General features: G+C 50.4%; 1 protein-coding gene across 1 annotated transcript; it reads right to left on the bottom strand.

Moving 5' to 3' along the window:
• Nucleotides 1–4,877: 4,877 nt before the first annotated feature.
• LOC102928584 (protein S100-A2) lies at nt 4,878–9,224 on the bottom strand. Its single transcript, XM_076573768.1, is given in 4 exon segments — nt 4,878–5,386; nt 6,555–6,589; nt 6,592–6,634; nt 6,636–9,224. Coding segments are annotated over 4 exon segments (333 nt in total). The 5' UTR covers nt 6,696–9,224; the 3' UTR covers nt 4,878–5,191.
• Between the last annotated feature and the right edge of the window lie 6,234 nt (nt 9,225–15,458).

Here is a 15,458-nt window from a genome sequence, read left to right as displayed (position 1 = left end):
TCCAAAACGATATTTTTAATTTTCCCCTATTTTTATTTATTGTTTTTATTTTTTTCTCTTAAATTTTGTTTTATTTGGGGGAGCAGCAGGGGCAGAAAGCAGGTATGAAGGGATGAGGAAACGAATGGGATCAAGATACATGGTGAAAAAGACACATAGAATTAATTAATTAATTAATTAAAAAGTCACGTAGGTGCTGGGTGGTAGTGGTGCACGCCTTTAATCCCAGCACTCAGGAGGCAGAGGCAGGAGGGTCTCTGTGCGTTTGAGGTCAGCCTGGTCTACAGAGCAAGTTCCAGGTCAGCCAGGGATACACAGAGAAACCCTGTCTCAAAAACAAAACAAAAAAGTCATCTAGGGTATTTTTCAAGGACTTCTTTGAAAGCCATTTTCCTGTAAGCACTTCCCCTCTGGCCCCCAGGAGTGTCTGATGGATGACTAAAACCAGAAGAAGTCAAGCTTGGCGCTGCATGCCTGTACTCTGAGAACTAGGAAGGCTGAAGCAGGATGATCACGGCAAGTCTGAGCACAACCTAGTTTTCACAAGCAGTACCTTGTCACAAATAAATAAAGGAGGGTGGACCAGCTAGGAACCTCCACCATTTGTGCTTGTCTCCTTTTCTGCCTTACTCTTCGGATCAGAGTCTGCTGAACTCTGCACGTAGACATGTGAGTCATTCAGTGAATGTTTGTCTGGACTCCCAGGACAAGACCCCTCTCCTCCCGCTTCAAGACTAGAGACACCGAGATAAGGGTAACTAAGATGTTTTCAAGATTTACGGCCACATCACTACCTTGTGACCACACGTGTTCCAACCACGCTTTTCAATGCCCTATTCCAGATCATGGGAAAGGCACAGGGAAGTCTCAAGGCATCCCTAGTCAAGACCCACGTCTTTCCCCCTTGTGTAAGGACAGAAGGACCTTGAGTGTTGGGTTAAGGTGTTGTCCAGCCTACCACCTTCCCATTTCACTGGATTTCTGGACTAGATCTTTTCACTTGTTCCCTGGGCTCCTTTCTGAGTGGCTGAGCAAACAATCAGCTTGGATTTGATAACTAACTCACCTTGGCCTTCAGTCTCCCTTTCCGTGAGACATTAGAGAGCTCTCTGTGGCTGAGCCACACACTAAAATGGTGGTATGACAGGAGATGAGCTTGCGACATTTCTCATCCGGCAGCAAGTCCAGGAGGAATGGGGGAGATCTGGCCACAGATCCTTGACAAGCAGGGTGATGTCCAGATCCTCCTCTGCCTCCACACAAAGAAGAGGGGAGCTTGCTGGTCTGGATCCAACAGTCTGATGTCAGTTAGTCAAATACCAAAAGGAATGGTTAGTCACTTTGGAACCTCTCCAAGTGGGGGGAACCTCAGAGGCAGCCAGGTAAGCCTGGTCTTGCTAGCCCAACTGACTGTCCAAACCCAAACCTGAGAAGCCTGCACCTGTGCAGCACCAAAAGAAATCAGAGTTCACAGAGCCAACCACCTGCAAGCAGGTGCCATCTCTCTGTGACTCAGGGTGAGGTGCCAGGTACATCTGAACCCTGTTCAGCCAGGTCCCCTCCAGTTCACACAAAGCCCAAAGTTCAGAAAGAGGCAAGAGGCCCAGCCTGTCAGGCCAGTGTCCCACAGGCATGAGGAGTTTTCTTACAGATGTGAGTCAAGCCCAGACACTAGCCCTTAACCTCTCCCGGCCTCTGCTTCCTCATCGGGCCAGGTGCAGGCACGGTGAGGATTAAATGGCTGGTGCATGGGTAGGCCAAGCACCTAGTCAGAAGCCGCGCTCCCCAAATGCTGAAGCTGCCCCTCTCTGCTTTCCCATCTGTAAAAAAGGTTTAATGATAGTCCCTTTCACGTTGTCATGAGGCTGAAATGACAGTGTGCTTACAGGGAGCTTTGAGAACTACCCCCAGGATGCTAATTACTGGCATCATGACTCCCTGACCCATACTTCCCAGATCCCTCTCCAACAGGGTGTCAAGAAAGTGGGCTTCTCTCTTCTTATTACCATGAAAAGAGACCATTTGTCCCAGAGGGCCTGCCTGGCCTTGTTTCCCGGCTCTAGACGTGTAGGGAGGACAGAGCACAGAGAGCAAGTGGCTGTCACGTGGCCTCTCCCCTGCCTCCTTCCTCCTCTTCAGAGCTCTGTCTGATCTACTCCTCAAGTGGCCCCCACACATCAGAGTTTCCCTGGGAAGAAAGGTCCGACCTGTAGTCTCCCCCACAAAGCTTGGGCTTCTCAGAGTATGGCCCCTAGCTTCTAACATATCTTAGAGTGAGGCCTGCAAGAGCCTAAACTGGAAGCTGCAAGGTTCGTAAGCTGTATTTTAGAACTCCCAGGGCATCATTTCTGCTGTACTTTATTCATCCCACAAATCATTAAGACTGGCTCAGATTCAGGATGACCCCGCATAAAGGAGTCCACGTGTATGCCATAGCATACACAGCGCCCTTATCTCTCTCTCTCTCTCTCTCTCTCTCTCTCTCTCTCTCTCTCTCACACACACACACACACACACACACACACACACACACACACACAATGCGTCCACACACATGCGCACACACACAGATATATCCACAATGTCAAATTCTGTACTAATCCAGAGTTTATTCAGTAGTAAATTGTAGAAAACTTGGCTGGCAGTGACTTTAATCACTTTACATAAAAGTCTGCTGTAGGTGGTTTGGGGTTGGGTCCAGGACACATCTGAAATCCGGTGTTCTTTCATTATTTTGTTCTTTAAACCTACAGCACACCATCCCCTACACTGTGTTTGTTGATTCCTGATCACAGCATGCCTGCTATATCTCCAGATCTCACAGGTGGAAGACAGAGTAGGATAAGAGCCGAAAAGCTTTTTCCTCAAGAGCTTTTGTCTCACTAATATGGCAGAAGTGACCTCTCTAAACAGGGCTTCCCCTACATCTTTGGGGGCTTAGCTATGTAATAGGGCTACTTCTAGCTGGCTGTGTTGACACCTTGAAAGAAAAAAAAGTTGGATTTTTTTTTTTTTATAAAAGAGGAGATGGATAATAATTCTAATAACACAAGTAAAAGCAACACTTTTCTGCTTGTTTCCTTCCTTCCCTGGGGAAACTGTTGTGTGGGGGCCACTTGCAGAGTAGATCAGACAGAGCTCTGAAGAGGAGGAAGGAGGCAGGTGAGAGACCACGTGACAGCCACTTGCTCTCTGTGCTCTGTCCTCCCTACATGTCTAGAGCCAGGAGACAGGGCCAGGCAGGCCCTCTGGGACAAATGGTCTCTTTTCATGGCAATAAGAAGAGAGAAGCCCACTTTCTTGACACCCTGTTGGAGGGGGATGTAGTAAGCTGATTGTCTTAGTTAGAGTTTCTGTTGCTGCAACAAAACACCATGACCAAACTGCAAGATGGAGAGGAAAGGCTTTATTTGGCTCACACTTCTGCACTGTAGTCCATCCCTGAAGGAAGTCAAGAAAGAAACTCAACCAGGGCAGGAACCTGGAGGCAGGAGCTGATGCAGAGGCCATAAAGGGGAACCACTTACCGGCTTGCTCCTCATGGCTTGCTCAGCCTGCTTTCTTATAGAACCCTGGACCACCAGCCCAGGGATGGTACCACCCACAATGGGCTGGGTTCTCCCCATCAATCACTAATTAAGAAAATACTCTAAAGGCTTGCCCAAACCTATGGAGGCGTTTTCTCAATCGAGGTTCCCTCCTCTCAAATGACTGCGGTTAGTGTCAAGTTGACATAAATCGATCAGCACACTGGTGGTTTTGTCTGAGCTCCAGCCACACAACCATCACCAAGTGCAAAGTCTGCTGAGAGAGCACCCTTGGGTGACTGTAGCCCCAACTTCTACCTACAACTGCCTGAGATACCCCAAGTAAGACTCCCACAACCATTTCCAACCTACCCACAGAACCATGAGAGATACAAACGTTACATTTTCACCCACCATGTCTTAGAATGGTTCACTGTTGCCTACAGCAACAGGTAGCTAGTAGGGCATCTGTCAGCCACTGAACCAAACTTGAACTGTCCACCAAGAAGTCTAACCACATGGGCATTCAAATGCAAACAGTTCCATTAAACCACCACAGGTCAGACCTTGGGTAACTTCTGAACGCTTGTGTTATTAGTACAAAACCCAGGAGCTATCAAAACCCATCAAGAATAATAAAAGATGAAATTGGATGGAGGTAAGAAAGAGTGAACTATAGGGCCTAGAGTTTATAGGATGGAAAGCTGGTGACCCTTGTCGTGACACAGCAAATGATGTGCTCAAACTGCGGCCTGATATGCCTTAGGATGCAAAACATGGGCTTGGAGATTTAGCTCAGTGGTGGAGCGCTTGCCGAGCAAGCGCAAGGCCCTGGGTTGGGGGGTGGGGGGGAGATAGAAAATATATGGCAGCTTAGGTTACAGTTTTAAGGAAAATGGTAGAAAACATAAGAATTCTTGGCTTGAGCTGGCTCCTAAGAGGTTTTAGCAGGGATCAACCGGGAGAGGGTAAGCTCAAGATTGAGCTAGCCAACTTGAAAGCAGATAGAAAAATCAAGTTTTTCTACAAACAAGTACACTGCCCAGGGCCTGGAATCTGACAAGGGAACCCTTAATGAAACTGTAGGACTCACAGTCCCGAAGGGTAAGGTAAGGTTATACCCTCCCTTCTCTGTTGAAATTGGGGAAGGAAGGGAAATGATTGTAGCTGTAGGTGGCAATTATCTTTTTGTATGTTTCCTGTTTGTTTTTGTTTTGTTTTGTTTTAAGGCAGGGTCTTACTCTGTAGACCAAGCTAGCCTCAAACTCCTAGAGATCTGCTGCCTCTGCCCCTGCCCCTGGCCCTGCCCTTGGCCCCGGTCCTGCCCCTGCCCATGTCTCTGCCCCTGTCTCCTGAGTGCTGGGATTAAAGGTTGAACCAATATGCCCAACCTGCCTTTTTAAAATGTCTTTCTTAACACAATAAAAATGTTACCAGCCTACCTCAGTTCCCAAAATCTCATTCATTTATGTGAAATCCCAAAGAGTAGGACCTTCGGCCTCAGGAGAGTCAGGGTGCAGAAAGTGTTGGAAATCAGAGAGCTTTCTGTTTCCAGCCCTTTAACTGATCCAGCCAAGGCACACAGCATCACTGAGCCATTACAAGATTGTCTACAAACGAACAAACAACAGTTTATTTAGCACAAGTTCAAAAAGACAGAGAGCTTATCGGTCCAGGAGACTCGTGGCAGGGAGTGGCACACTGCTTCGGGCCGGTCTGGGGACCCCCTGGAAGAGGTCTTCCCGTACCATAAGGACAGCTGCCCGAAACACAGAGTACTCCTGGAAGTCCACCTGCTGGCCACTGTTCTCATCAAGCTCATCCATCAGCTTCTTTAGCCCCTCCTCATCTGCCTTCTCCTGAAGGTGACAGGGAGTGGAGTTGTCACCAAGCTGGCCCCCTGCCCGCCTCACCACCAAAACCTCCCCTTTACATCAGCATCCAGCTTCCCCTCCCCGCTGGGCAGCCAGGTTCATGGTGGGGAGGAAAGCCCTGAGAGGAACCAAGAAGGCCCAGTGAGGAAGGACAGATAGACGACGTATGATGTAAGAGTCTCCAGCATGCCTGCTGGAGTGGGGGATGCTGGGTATTCCTTAGACTATGTATAAACTCCAATCTCTGCTAGAGTCCAGCTTCATCTTGATGATGAGAAAAAAACCAAAGTTTACTGCCCCCTATATCAGCAAGGGCATTCATTCAAGGATGAATAAAGACAAACTTTTTTTTTTTTTTTTTTTTTTTTTGATTTGATTCGAGACAGGGTTTCTCTGTGTAGCTTTGCGCCTTTCCTGGGACTCACTTGGTAGCCCAGGCTGGCCTCGAACTCACAGAGATCCGCCTGGCTCTGCCTCCCGAGTGCTGGGATTAAAGGCGTGCGCCACCAACGCCCGGCAAAAACAAACTTTTTAATACCGGTCAAAACAATGAGAGAGAATTAACCCAAAATGAACAAGGAAAAAAAAAAAAAAAAAAAGCAAGACCTGCCTCATATATTAAGACTTGAGACCTGACTCTAGGATTCCCCATTCGTCTGTATAGGGCAGGAAGTAAACTGAGAGCTGGCTGTACCCACTGTGCCAAATGTCCCAGGGCTCATGTCTTAGCTGGAACCTATTCTCTCTGCATACTTTCTTGGCTTGCCATGTAACTGTAAAATAAAAAGGGAAACTAATGCCCTAGTAATGTCCTTGTGTGACCGTGGGCCTGCTGCTACCCTTCTCTGAGTTTGGGACTGTTCCCCTAGAAAACAACAGGATTAGATAGATGGACTCTGAAGCCCCCAACAGCAATGCGTTCAGGAATGCTGAAGGAAACAGCCATTCATAAGCCCATAGACCTAACTGCCATCCCAGGGACCGGAGACATGAAAGCTAAGGGGAAGGTCCTCAGCCCCACCCTGGCACTGGCACCAGCAGGCACCTTGAGAATGAAAACAGGAAAAGATGTCGTTGTCGGTCGTGTCCCCCCCCAGCCCCCCCCCCCCCCGCTCCCCAGGACTCTCTCTCCCCTCCCAGCCTCCTCAATTACCCCCACAATGCTCAGCAGTTCTTTCTGCAAAGTCCCTTCATCTCCCCCTTGCTGAGTTTGTGCTTGTCACCCTCTTGACGGAGAGTACTTGTAGAAGGTGTTGACAACCACATCCATAGCCTCTTCCAGGGGACTGAACATCTTGGATCTAGAGACACAAAAGACCACCACCAAGGCACTTGCGGCCTCAAGTCCAGTCTACACGGCCCGCGTCTGCTTCACCAAGCCCCTCTAGGAATGGCAGGTCAGTGCCTGCATCCCGCCCTGGAAGTGTGCTCCCTAAGGATGACGGGCCACACTGCCACTTTACACTGTAATCGGATGTTAAACCTCCCCTGTGGTCTGGGAGTCACCTGAAGCAGAACCTTGTGTCCTAAGGACACACCTCTGGGGGTAGGCCTCCCTACGTGAGTGTCCATGGGAAGCAGAGAGGGCCACAGGAAGAGATGGCAGGGTGGCTAGGGTGTCGATTTGACTCCTATCAGTGCCAGGAATGTAGAACACAAATGTGTCCATGGGCTCCCAGGATTGCTTGACAGTAGCCATGGGAACAGTCCAGAAGTCTGAGGCTCCATGAAGGGGCCGAACCTTTCGCCAACTCTAGTCTATCTAAGTCAGAGTCTCTGCCATCTAAAGGGAAACTCTCTTAGGCAGGAACGTTTCGTCCCTCGGACCAGGGACTCTCATAGGGTGACAGATGTGTCTCTGGCCAGGCTGAGAGCTGTGTCACACAAGCTGGCTCTTTGCAGACCCGTGGCAGGATGGAGGCGATTGAAGACCCTCTCCACCAGGAAGGATTCTGTTGGGGTTAGAACTAAAAAAAGTTAAATGGCCAGTATCTTGGGATCAAGCTAGAAGGGGAAGAGATGAGGTCACAGTTCAGAGGTCACTTTTTCCAAATTCCTCTAAGAATATTGAGTGGATTCCAGGGTAAGGCCAGAGGAGCCAGGGCTGGAAGAAGGGAAAGCCCTGAGTGTTCCCTGCCAGCTCTGCCCCACCAGCCCACCTTCACCCACTCAGAAAAGCACGGGAAGCAGCCTTGGGCAAGGCTCTGCCGCTACACAGGGACCCAGGTGGGCTGAGCACTGAGGCCCAGTCTCTGGCTTCTTAGTCCTAATAAAATCTAAGACATTGCAAAAGCAAAAACAAATGGACTCAGTATTGTTTGCTTTTGTGACAACATCTCACTGTGCAGCCCAGTCAGGCCTTGACCTCATGACTGTCCTGCCTCGGTCTCCTGATGCAGGAGTACAGATAGGCTCTATTGCATTGCATCTGGCTCAAACTAGGGATTCTTATGAAAGCATCTCTCACATATCCATGACCTACCCCTAGGCCTAAGCCCCCCAAATGAGGCCCTAGATGGGCCTATCTAACCTGAGGAACACAGAGACCTCAGACCCGGAGACGGGAGAACAGACCATGAAGTTGCAAAAGCAACTTGAAGAGTAATCTGGAGAAGGTCCTTCCATCCACAACTTCAGAGAGGGTCCCTTCAAATGGGAGACCCCACTCGGAAGTCAGAGAAAGCTATACAGACGAGGATCAAGACGGCGGGACAAAGATGGAACCCAGGTCTGCTGCAGCACAGAGGTACTCACCAGACCAGGTGGCAGAAAGACCCAGAAGGGAGTAAAGTGGCCAAGACACCCAGGGTAGGCATTCAGAGGCTCTCCTGACCCCCAACTTGTCATTTTTTTGGAAACAGAACCTGCCCCAACCTGATCTTGATCGAATCTGGCATCCTGCCACCCCACACACGCTCCCTCTTGGTCCACTCCCTTCTCAGACAGTGCTGGCCTGGACACTAGCTGGAGGAGCCTCCAGGCCCAGCCAAGGGCATCCCTGAGCTCATCTAGGCCACAGCAAGGAGGCAAAGGCATTGTGGGAAAGGGGAGCCTGGTCAGGGATGAGGGGAGGCAGCTTTTGTTCTGGGGCCTAGAGACTCATTCCAAGCCTGGTTCTCATATTATGCCTGTGAGTCACAGCTACAGCTCCCTCCTGTGTCCGAGGACTCAGGGACACAGAGTGGGTAGGAACTTCACAGCCTGTGTTCATGGGTGTGTGTGTGTGTGTGTGTGTGTGTGTGTGTGTGTGTGTGTGTGTAAGGGAGACAGAAAGGGACGGAGAGAAGCAGTCCAGGCCACACTTAGAAAGCTGGGGTCCAAAAGAGCAGCTGGAGACATACAGAGGAGGAGGTCGGGAGCTCGAAGAAAGCTTTTGTTGTTTGTTTCGCTTTGTTTTAAATGCCTGGCACCAGAATCCCTCTGAAAGACGGTAGTGAGGTGAGTGGGCGTGTCTAAAAGTACCTCAAAAGGAGCCATGGCGATTATTCCGTACCAGGTACAGCTGCAGTGAGCAGCTGTCTGCATAGGATGCAAAAGAGGGAGACATGAACCCCCTCTTCTTCATTTTACAGAGGGGTGAGTGGGTGGGAACGACTCCTCTACCCAGCCACGGCCCTTCCTCAGGTCCTCACCAGTCTCCAGTATGTCTTCTCCATGGAGAAAAATAAACACTGTGTCCCCTTCAACCGGGTCCAAGGAAGGGTCTTCAGGGGAGAGCTGACCTCAAGACCTCGGACTCCCCACTGCCCCCTTCTGCTCTGTGTCCCATCCCCAGTCGGGCACCACCCTTCCTGTGGGCCCAGCTCTCTTCCCCCCCCAGACACCAAGCAGCTTCTCTCTGCTCCCCCAGTGCTGGGTGACTCACCCATGGTTCCAGGCCCAGATGCCCAGGTGGTGACTCAGAGGCACACCCTGCTCCCCAGGGCCAGAGCGGCAGCCAGAAACCCCAAGCCACAAGCACCAGTGTGGAGGCCCTCACCAGGCAGCCCCCAGGGAGAGGAGGAGGCCAGGCCACCACCACTGCATTCTGAGAGCTAGCAGAATCAGAGCCCCTGGTCTCTGCCCCGGGGTCACCGTGGCAACTAGCCTGCACAGCACAGATAAAGTGGGTCTTGGGTCCTCCAGTGTCCTTTTCTATGTCTTTGCAAAGCCCCCTAGTATCCCCCCAACCTCCTCCCCAAGGCACATGAATGTCCCCCTCCTCCCCTCCTAAAGTGATGCCTCCTTTTCCATCACAACCTACTTTAGGTAGAGCTCAATAAAAACTCTCCACCCTGAGGAGGGGCCCACGGGGAACAAAGCACGCCGCTCAGGGTGAGTCTGCCACTTCATTCACATCTGCCGGCACCTCTCTGCTCAGAAGCTACATTGTGTGTCTCTTCCATAAAGTGCATGGTGAAACACTCTACACGCCAACACCCGCTGTATTCCAACCCCCCCCCCCCCCGCTGTTCCTCTCTGTCTGAACGAGGGTACAAGCACATGGTGAAGCCAAGACCCGTGGCTTCCCTGATGACCCTGCTCAGAATGTGTCCACAGCCCCACATGGTGTCTCTCCTTCTGCTGAGACCTCGACTACCCTTTGAAGACCACTTAAAAGGCCTTCTCTAACCCAACCAGACTCCATTTCTACCTGCTCTGGCACATGCAAAGCACAAAGCACGCCTTGTGCCCTCCCTCCTGCCCTTAGCGTCTTCCTATTAGTCAGATTCACGTATGTACCCCCTTTCTCTCACCCTCACCATGGTGAGCTCACTGATGAACACTGGGTCTTACTCATTTCTGCGTGAGCGCAGGATCTCGCCCACACCAGTGCCTCCCAGCATTTATGACTGCCGCCTGGCAATAGGGGTCACTGGGGTAGGTAGGAGCCAGGGGGGTCTTCTCCTCACTGCCTGAAAGCACACCACCGATCACACCAGTAAATAATAACTCCTCCTCTGAGTCCCAGGAGTGGCAATGAGATGGAGTTGGAAAACAGAGCCTCGGAGAGCTGCAAATCCCTGGGGAGTGACCACAGGAAACATCCTGCCACAGGGACCCAGGAAAGGAGCAAAGTCCCCAGAGGACAGCGCCTAGAGGCTGACAAAGAAGGTGAAGGAGAAGCAGTCAGGTGGAAGAGTCAGGCAAAAAGAAGGGAGTGAGGAAATGGAGCCAAGAAAGCACAATAGTGAGAGAGGAGCCAGGGAGAAAGGCACAAGAGGAGAGGAGGGTTTCTACAGAGTCAGCAAGACCTGGACACCTGTCCACGGTCAGGTGTCTCATCTCAGACATGGAGGCCGGATCTGTGCCCCATCCAATGGCAATGCTCCTGCAACTTCGAAAAGCAGGCTGACCTGCCTCTCTGACTTTCTGTGTGACCTTGGGCCTCTGTATTTGGAATATCAGGACAGCATTGGGTGGATGAGCCCCGCCCCACCACCACCGCGCCCCCTCCTCAGCCCCAATCTGTTCTGACATTCTCCAGCAGAGAATCCAGCACTGAGGCAGACGATGGAGGCATCCCAGGCACCCACTGCCCACATCCAGCCCTGGCTTGGGTCCTCACATTCCATCCACCCCCTCCCAAGCTCTGAGTGCCAGCCGTGGCTGGCTCCGGGTTTGCCTATCCCTTTTCTGCCCTCTGGTGGTCGAGATGTGTCATTGCAATGTTGTTCTCGGCTCTCCCTCACTCAGGTCCACCAGCCAGCCGTTCCCAAGCCCCAAGCATGATTCACCAAGGAGGAGGCAGCGGTGATTCATCTCCAGGGAGCCTTCCCACGCCCACACCTGCTTCGCATAGAAGGGGTTTCCTGGACAGTCCCTGCTGAGAAGCCTAGGTGGACTGAACAGGAATCCAGATACTGAGAACCTGTTTCAAATGCCTGGGGGAGGATTAGGGGCAGCAATGAGTGTCAGAAATGAGAGCCTGAACACTTCCCAAGTCGGCTCACTCACCCCTTTGGGGGGGGAGGGCAGTTCAGTGAAAAGAGAATTGGTCTCACTATCACCGCCCCAGGTTCCTCTGCCACTATTGTCTCTGACTCACCCGGCAATGTTGGGTAAGTGGTACCACACCTCAGAGCCAAAACCTTTTCACCACGAGGATCACTTTTAGTATCCCCCACACACCCTAAAATAAGCTTTGAAGTTCTTTTTCTTATCAAATTGCATTAAGCCATTCATGATCCGTTCTATAAGTCCTACCCATGGCTCTCCCCTTGCAGCATGGTCATCATAAGAGGACCCACATCTTACATTCTCGATTGCTGTTCCTAAGGGGTGTGTGCATTCCTGTGGCTGTGGAGCACCTACTGGGTGCCAAGTGCTTCTATAGATGACCCTGGTTTGTAAGACAACTCCAGGAAGGTGGACGATCTCACTGACTTGGTAGAAAAGAAAACTGGGGCCCAAGGTCATGTTCCCACTCAGCTAACAAGGGAGGAGAGAAAATTAAAAGGTGATGGAGCAGTGTTACACTTCCGTGCGCTCCAGCCACCCGTGATGACAGGACGCCTTAAGGACAGTTGCTCTCAGACCAACCTCCATCTGCCCAGCAAATTAGTCTCCAGTCCCAGCCACACCGGGGTCCAGGAGCTTTGTCTTCTCAGCATCTCCGCATCTGGCACCTTTTCCTGCTGACTTCAAATGTACTGTGGTGGCCTGGATTGGAAATAAACTAAGAAGCAACCTTTGCCGGTTCCCTCGCCTTCCAGTAAAGACTGGCTCTCATTCATTCCTGCGGGAGCACGGGATCTCGCCCCCACCAGGTGCCTACCGGTGTCTACAGCTGCTGAGTGACCACAGGGGTGTGGGGGTAGGAGTCAGAGGGTCGGGGAGCCCCCCCTTTTCTCACTGGCTGAGAGCGGGCCAGTGATTACACTAGCAAAGAACGTCTCCTCTGAGTCCCAGGAGTGCCAAAGAGACGAGGTTGGAAAACAGCCTCCGAGAGCCACAAGTCCCCAAGGGACGACCACAGGAAACATTCTACCACGGGGACCAAGAAAAGGGAGGTAAGCAAAGCCTCCAGAGGGCGAGAACGGAGTCTGGAGGCAGACAGATGGAAGAACCAGGCTTCCCCCGTGCCACAAAGAACACTGCCATCCACCCGATGGCCCAAACCAGACGCTTGGCTTCCTCCCAGCTTCCTGCTCCCCCTGGCTCCTAACCAGATGTCTGGTCAGCACGCCTGTTTCTAAGCACGCCTGGTCTCTGTCCACACTGCTTGCTTTAGGCCTCTTTCAAGTCATCTGGTCCTGATGCAGATTCTCCTCCAGCCCTGCTCCCGGGCCTCACTCTGACTCCTCCTCAGCTCTGCCTCCAGGGCAACTTTTTAAAAGTTCAAATCTCCCCCAGATTAGAGCATTGATGAATTCTCATAACTTTTAGGAGAGCAAGGCATGGTATACCATCCTAGGCACCCTAACTTTGCTGAGGTATAGGTCATACTCTAATGCCCCAAAAACCTTCCTCAGTGGGCCACCCACCAACCTCTTTGATTTCTTTTCTTGCCTTATTTTTTTTTGGGGGGGGGGGATTTTATTATTTTATTTTATGTGTCTGAGTGCTTATCTGAATGGACGCCTATGTGCCACATTTCATACAATGCCCAAGAAAACCAGAAAATGGTGTCAGATGCCCCAGGGACTGGGGTTACAGACTGTTGTGAGCCGTTGAACCCGGGTCCTCTGGAAGAGCAGCCAGGTTCTCTTAACCACTAAACTATCTCTCCAGCCTCACCACAAGCCAATTAATCACCCTTTCAGCTCAGCTCAAAGGTCATTTCCTCTGGGTAGCATCCCCAAATCCATTTCCCAGGTCTCGGGCACACTTGAATATGTCCAGGCTCGCACTCAGGCTCTCCTCCATGCACTCACTCCGTCAGCCTCTTGCCCGTGTCTCTACAACATCATTTTTATTAATTCTGACTTATACATCTCTCCCACTAGAAATAGACACCAAGCTTCGTGAGACCCTCTCTTCCCTAGAGCCTAGCACAAAAGTGTTTGATGGATGGTGGGTGGAGCTTCAGGTGCTGTCCCTCCCAGCCTGTACCTTCTCTCCTCCCTTTATTATCCCACCTCCAGATACACTCAGTCCTCTCTACCCAACCCCTGAACCGTCTGAAAACTGACCTGGTACCATTCTCTGGAGTCAGCTCTCTCCAGGGCTACCAGAGACTGTCTTCTTGCTATGGAGAGGGAGCGGCTTAATGCCCCCTCCTTAGCAGAGTTCTTCCGAGGGCACGATTGATTCCCCGCGCCCTCTCCGCTTCCATGAGAAGACTCCACTCTCCGTGTCACCGCTGATGCCGCTCCTTCCCATCCAACCTAGCCCCATGGGAAGGGCCCCCTTCTGTGTTCCCTTCCTCTACTAATGGCCCACCACCCCCGCAGGGCCTGTCGCTGGGCACCTTCTGTCTATGGCGATGTGTGGAGAGGACCATGCTGTGTGACTTTTCCTGGGGAGACCCGAGCAATGCCTGTAGTGAGCTCCTGAGCATCTTGAGGTTTACTTCCAGGAGCATGGATGATTCAAAGGCAGCTGCATCACCAAAAAGCCCACACTAGCATGGGTGCCAACGCACAAAACTGCACCCTTAAAACATCTTGCGCCGTTCACAGGCAGCTCAACAAGTCTCCTCTCCCCGGAAGTCCTTCCGCCTTCTCTACCTTCAGGGAGGCACCTCCGTGAATCTCGTTTTAGGAGCTTCCTGAGACATGTAAGTTTTGTTTATGCCTGAGCTTCAGATGGATGTTTAACTTCTGAGGAAATAGATACACACCTGTCCATGATTTTAAAAATATGTAAAGATCTTGGGGCTGAAAAGATGGTTCAGCAGTTGAGAGCACTGGGTGTTCTTCCAGAGGACCCAGGTTCGAGTTTCCAGAACCCACACAGCGGCTGTAATTCCATTTCCGGGGAATCCAATGCCCTCTTCTGGCCTCCTTGAGCACTGCATGAACACAATGCAGAGAGACATACACATGGGCAAAACACCCACACACATAATGTAACACAGATCTTATTGGCCTGTACTAATTACTTTTCCCATCACTGTGATGAAAATACCTAAAATACGGAACTTAAGAGAGGAAGAATTTGTTTTGACTCATTATTCCAGACAGAAGGTCCATTATGATGAGGAAAACATGGAAGCAAGAGCAACTCCATGTTGGAGTAGAAGGACCACTGGGCACTGGTTACATCATATCATCAGACAGAAACCAAAGAAGTCCACCAGAAGCTGGGCAAGGCTATACCTCCTTAAGGCCTGCCTCCCGGTGACCCACTTCCTCTAGCTAGGTCCCGCCTTCGAGAGGTTTCTTAATTTCCTGAAATAGCGTTACCTGCTGTGGACCAAGTTTGTAAACTCATGAGCCCATGGAGGACAGTTCCCGTCCAAACCGCAACATTCTGTGCCTAGCCAGGTGGTCTCATGGTCATCCCATGAAGCAGGATGCATTCACATATTCAAGACAGCTTTAAAAGTCACTAGAGCCGCTAGTGGGAAGGCTCAGTCCACAAAGTGATTGCTGCTCAAACATAGGAACCTGAGTTTAAATTGCTGGTCATGGCAACACATACATGTAATCCTAGTGCTGGGGAGCAGGAGACAGAAGGATTGTAGGGCTTGCTGGTCAGCTAGTTGATACGATTGATGAGCTCTAGGTTCAATGAGAGGAGACCCTGCCTCAGACCATAAGTTAGACAATGATTCGGGAAAACATTCAAACTTAGCCTCTGGCCTCCACGTGTATACACACAAATAGATATTACATTAACTACATACAAATATACATTTTTTACATATTATATAAGTTTATATATTAAATATATGGTATATATATCACAAAAAATGAAAAGTAAGTAAAAACCAAAAAAATCCCTGTACTCTTAGAGTTCCAACACTGTTCAGAAATCCAAAATCTCTTCTGAGATTCAAAACAAACCCTTAGCTAAGAGTCCCTGGAAAACCAAAAACCAAGTTACATACTTCCAGTGTACAATGATATAAACATACCCATTCTATTTTTTCATTTATTTATTTATTTATTTATTATTTTATTTTATTTAT

Source organism: Peromyscus maniculatus, chromosome 6 (assembly GCF_049852395.1).
Source record: "Peromyscus maniculatus bairdii isolate BWxNUB_F1_BW_parent chromosome 6, HU_Pman_BW_mat_3.1, whole genome shotgun sequence".
Classification (NCBI taxonomy): Eukaryota; Metazoa; Chordata; class Mammalia; order Rodentia; family Cricetidae; genus Peromyscus; species Peromyscus maniculatus.
The sequence above is the reverse complement of the archived record's forward strand: the minus strand, read 5'-3'. Positions and strand labels throughout refer to the sequence as shown.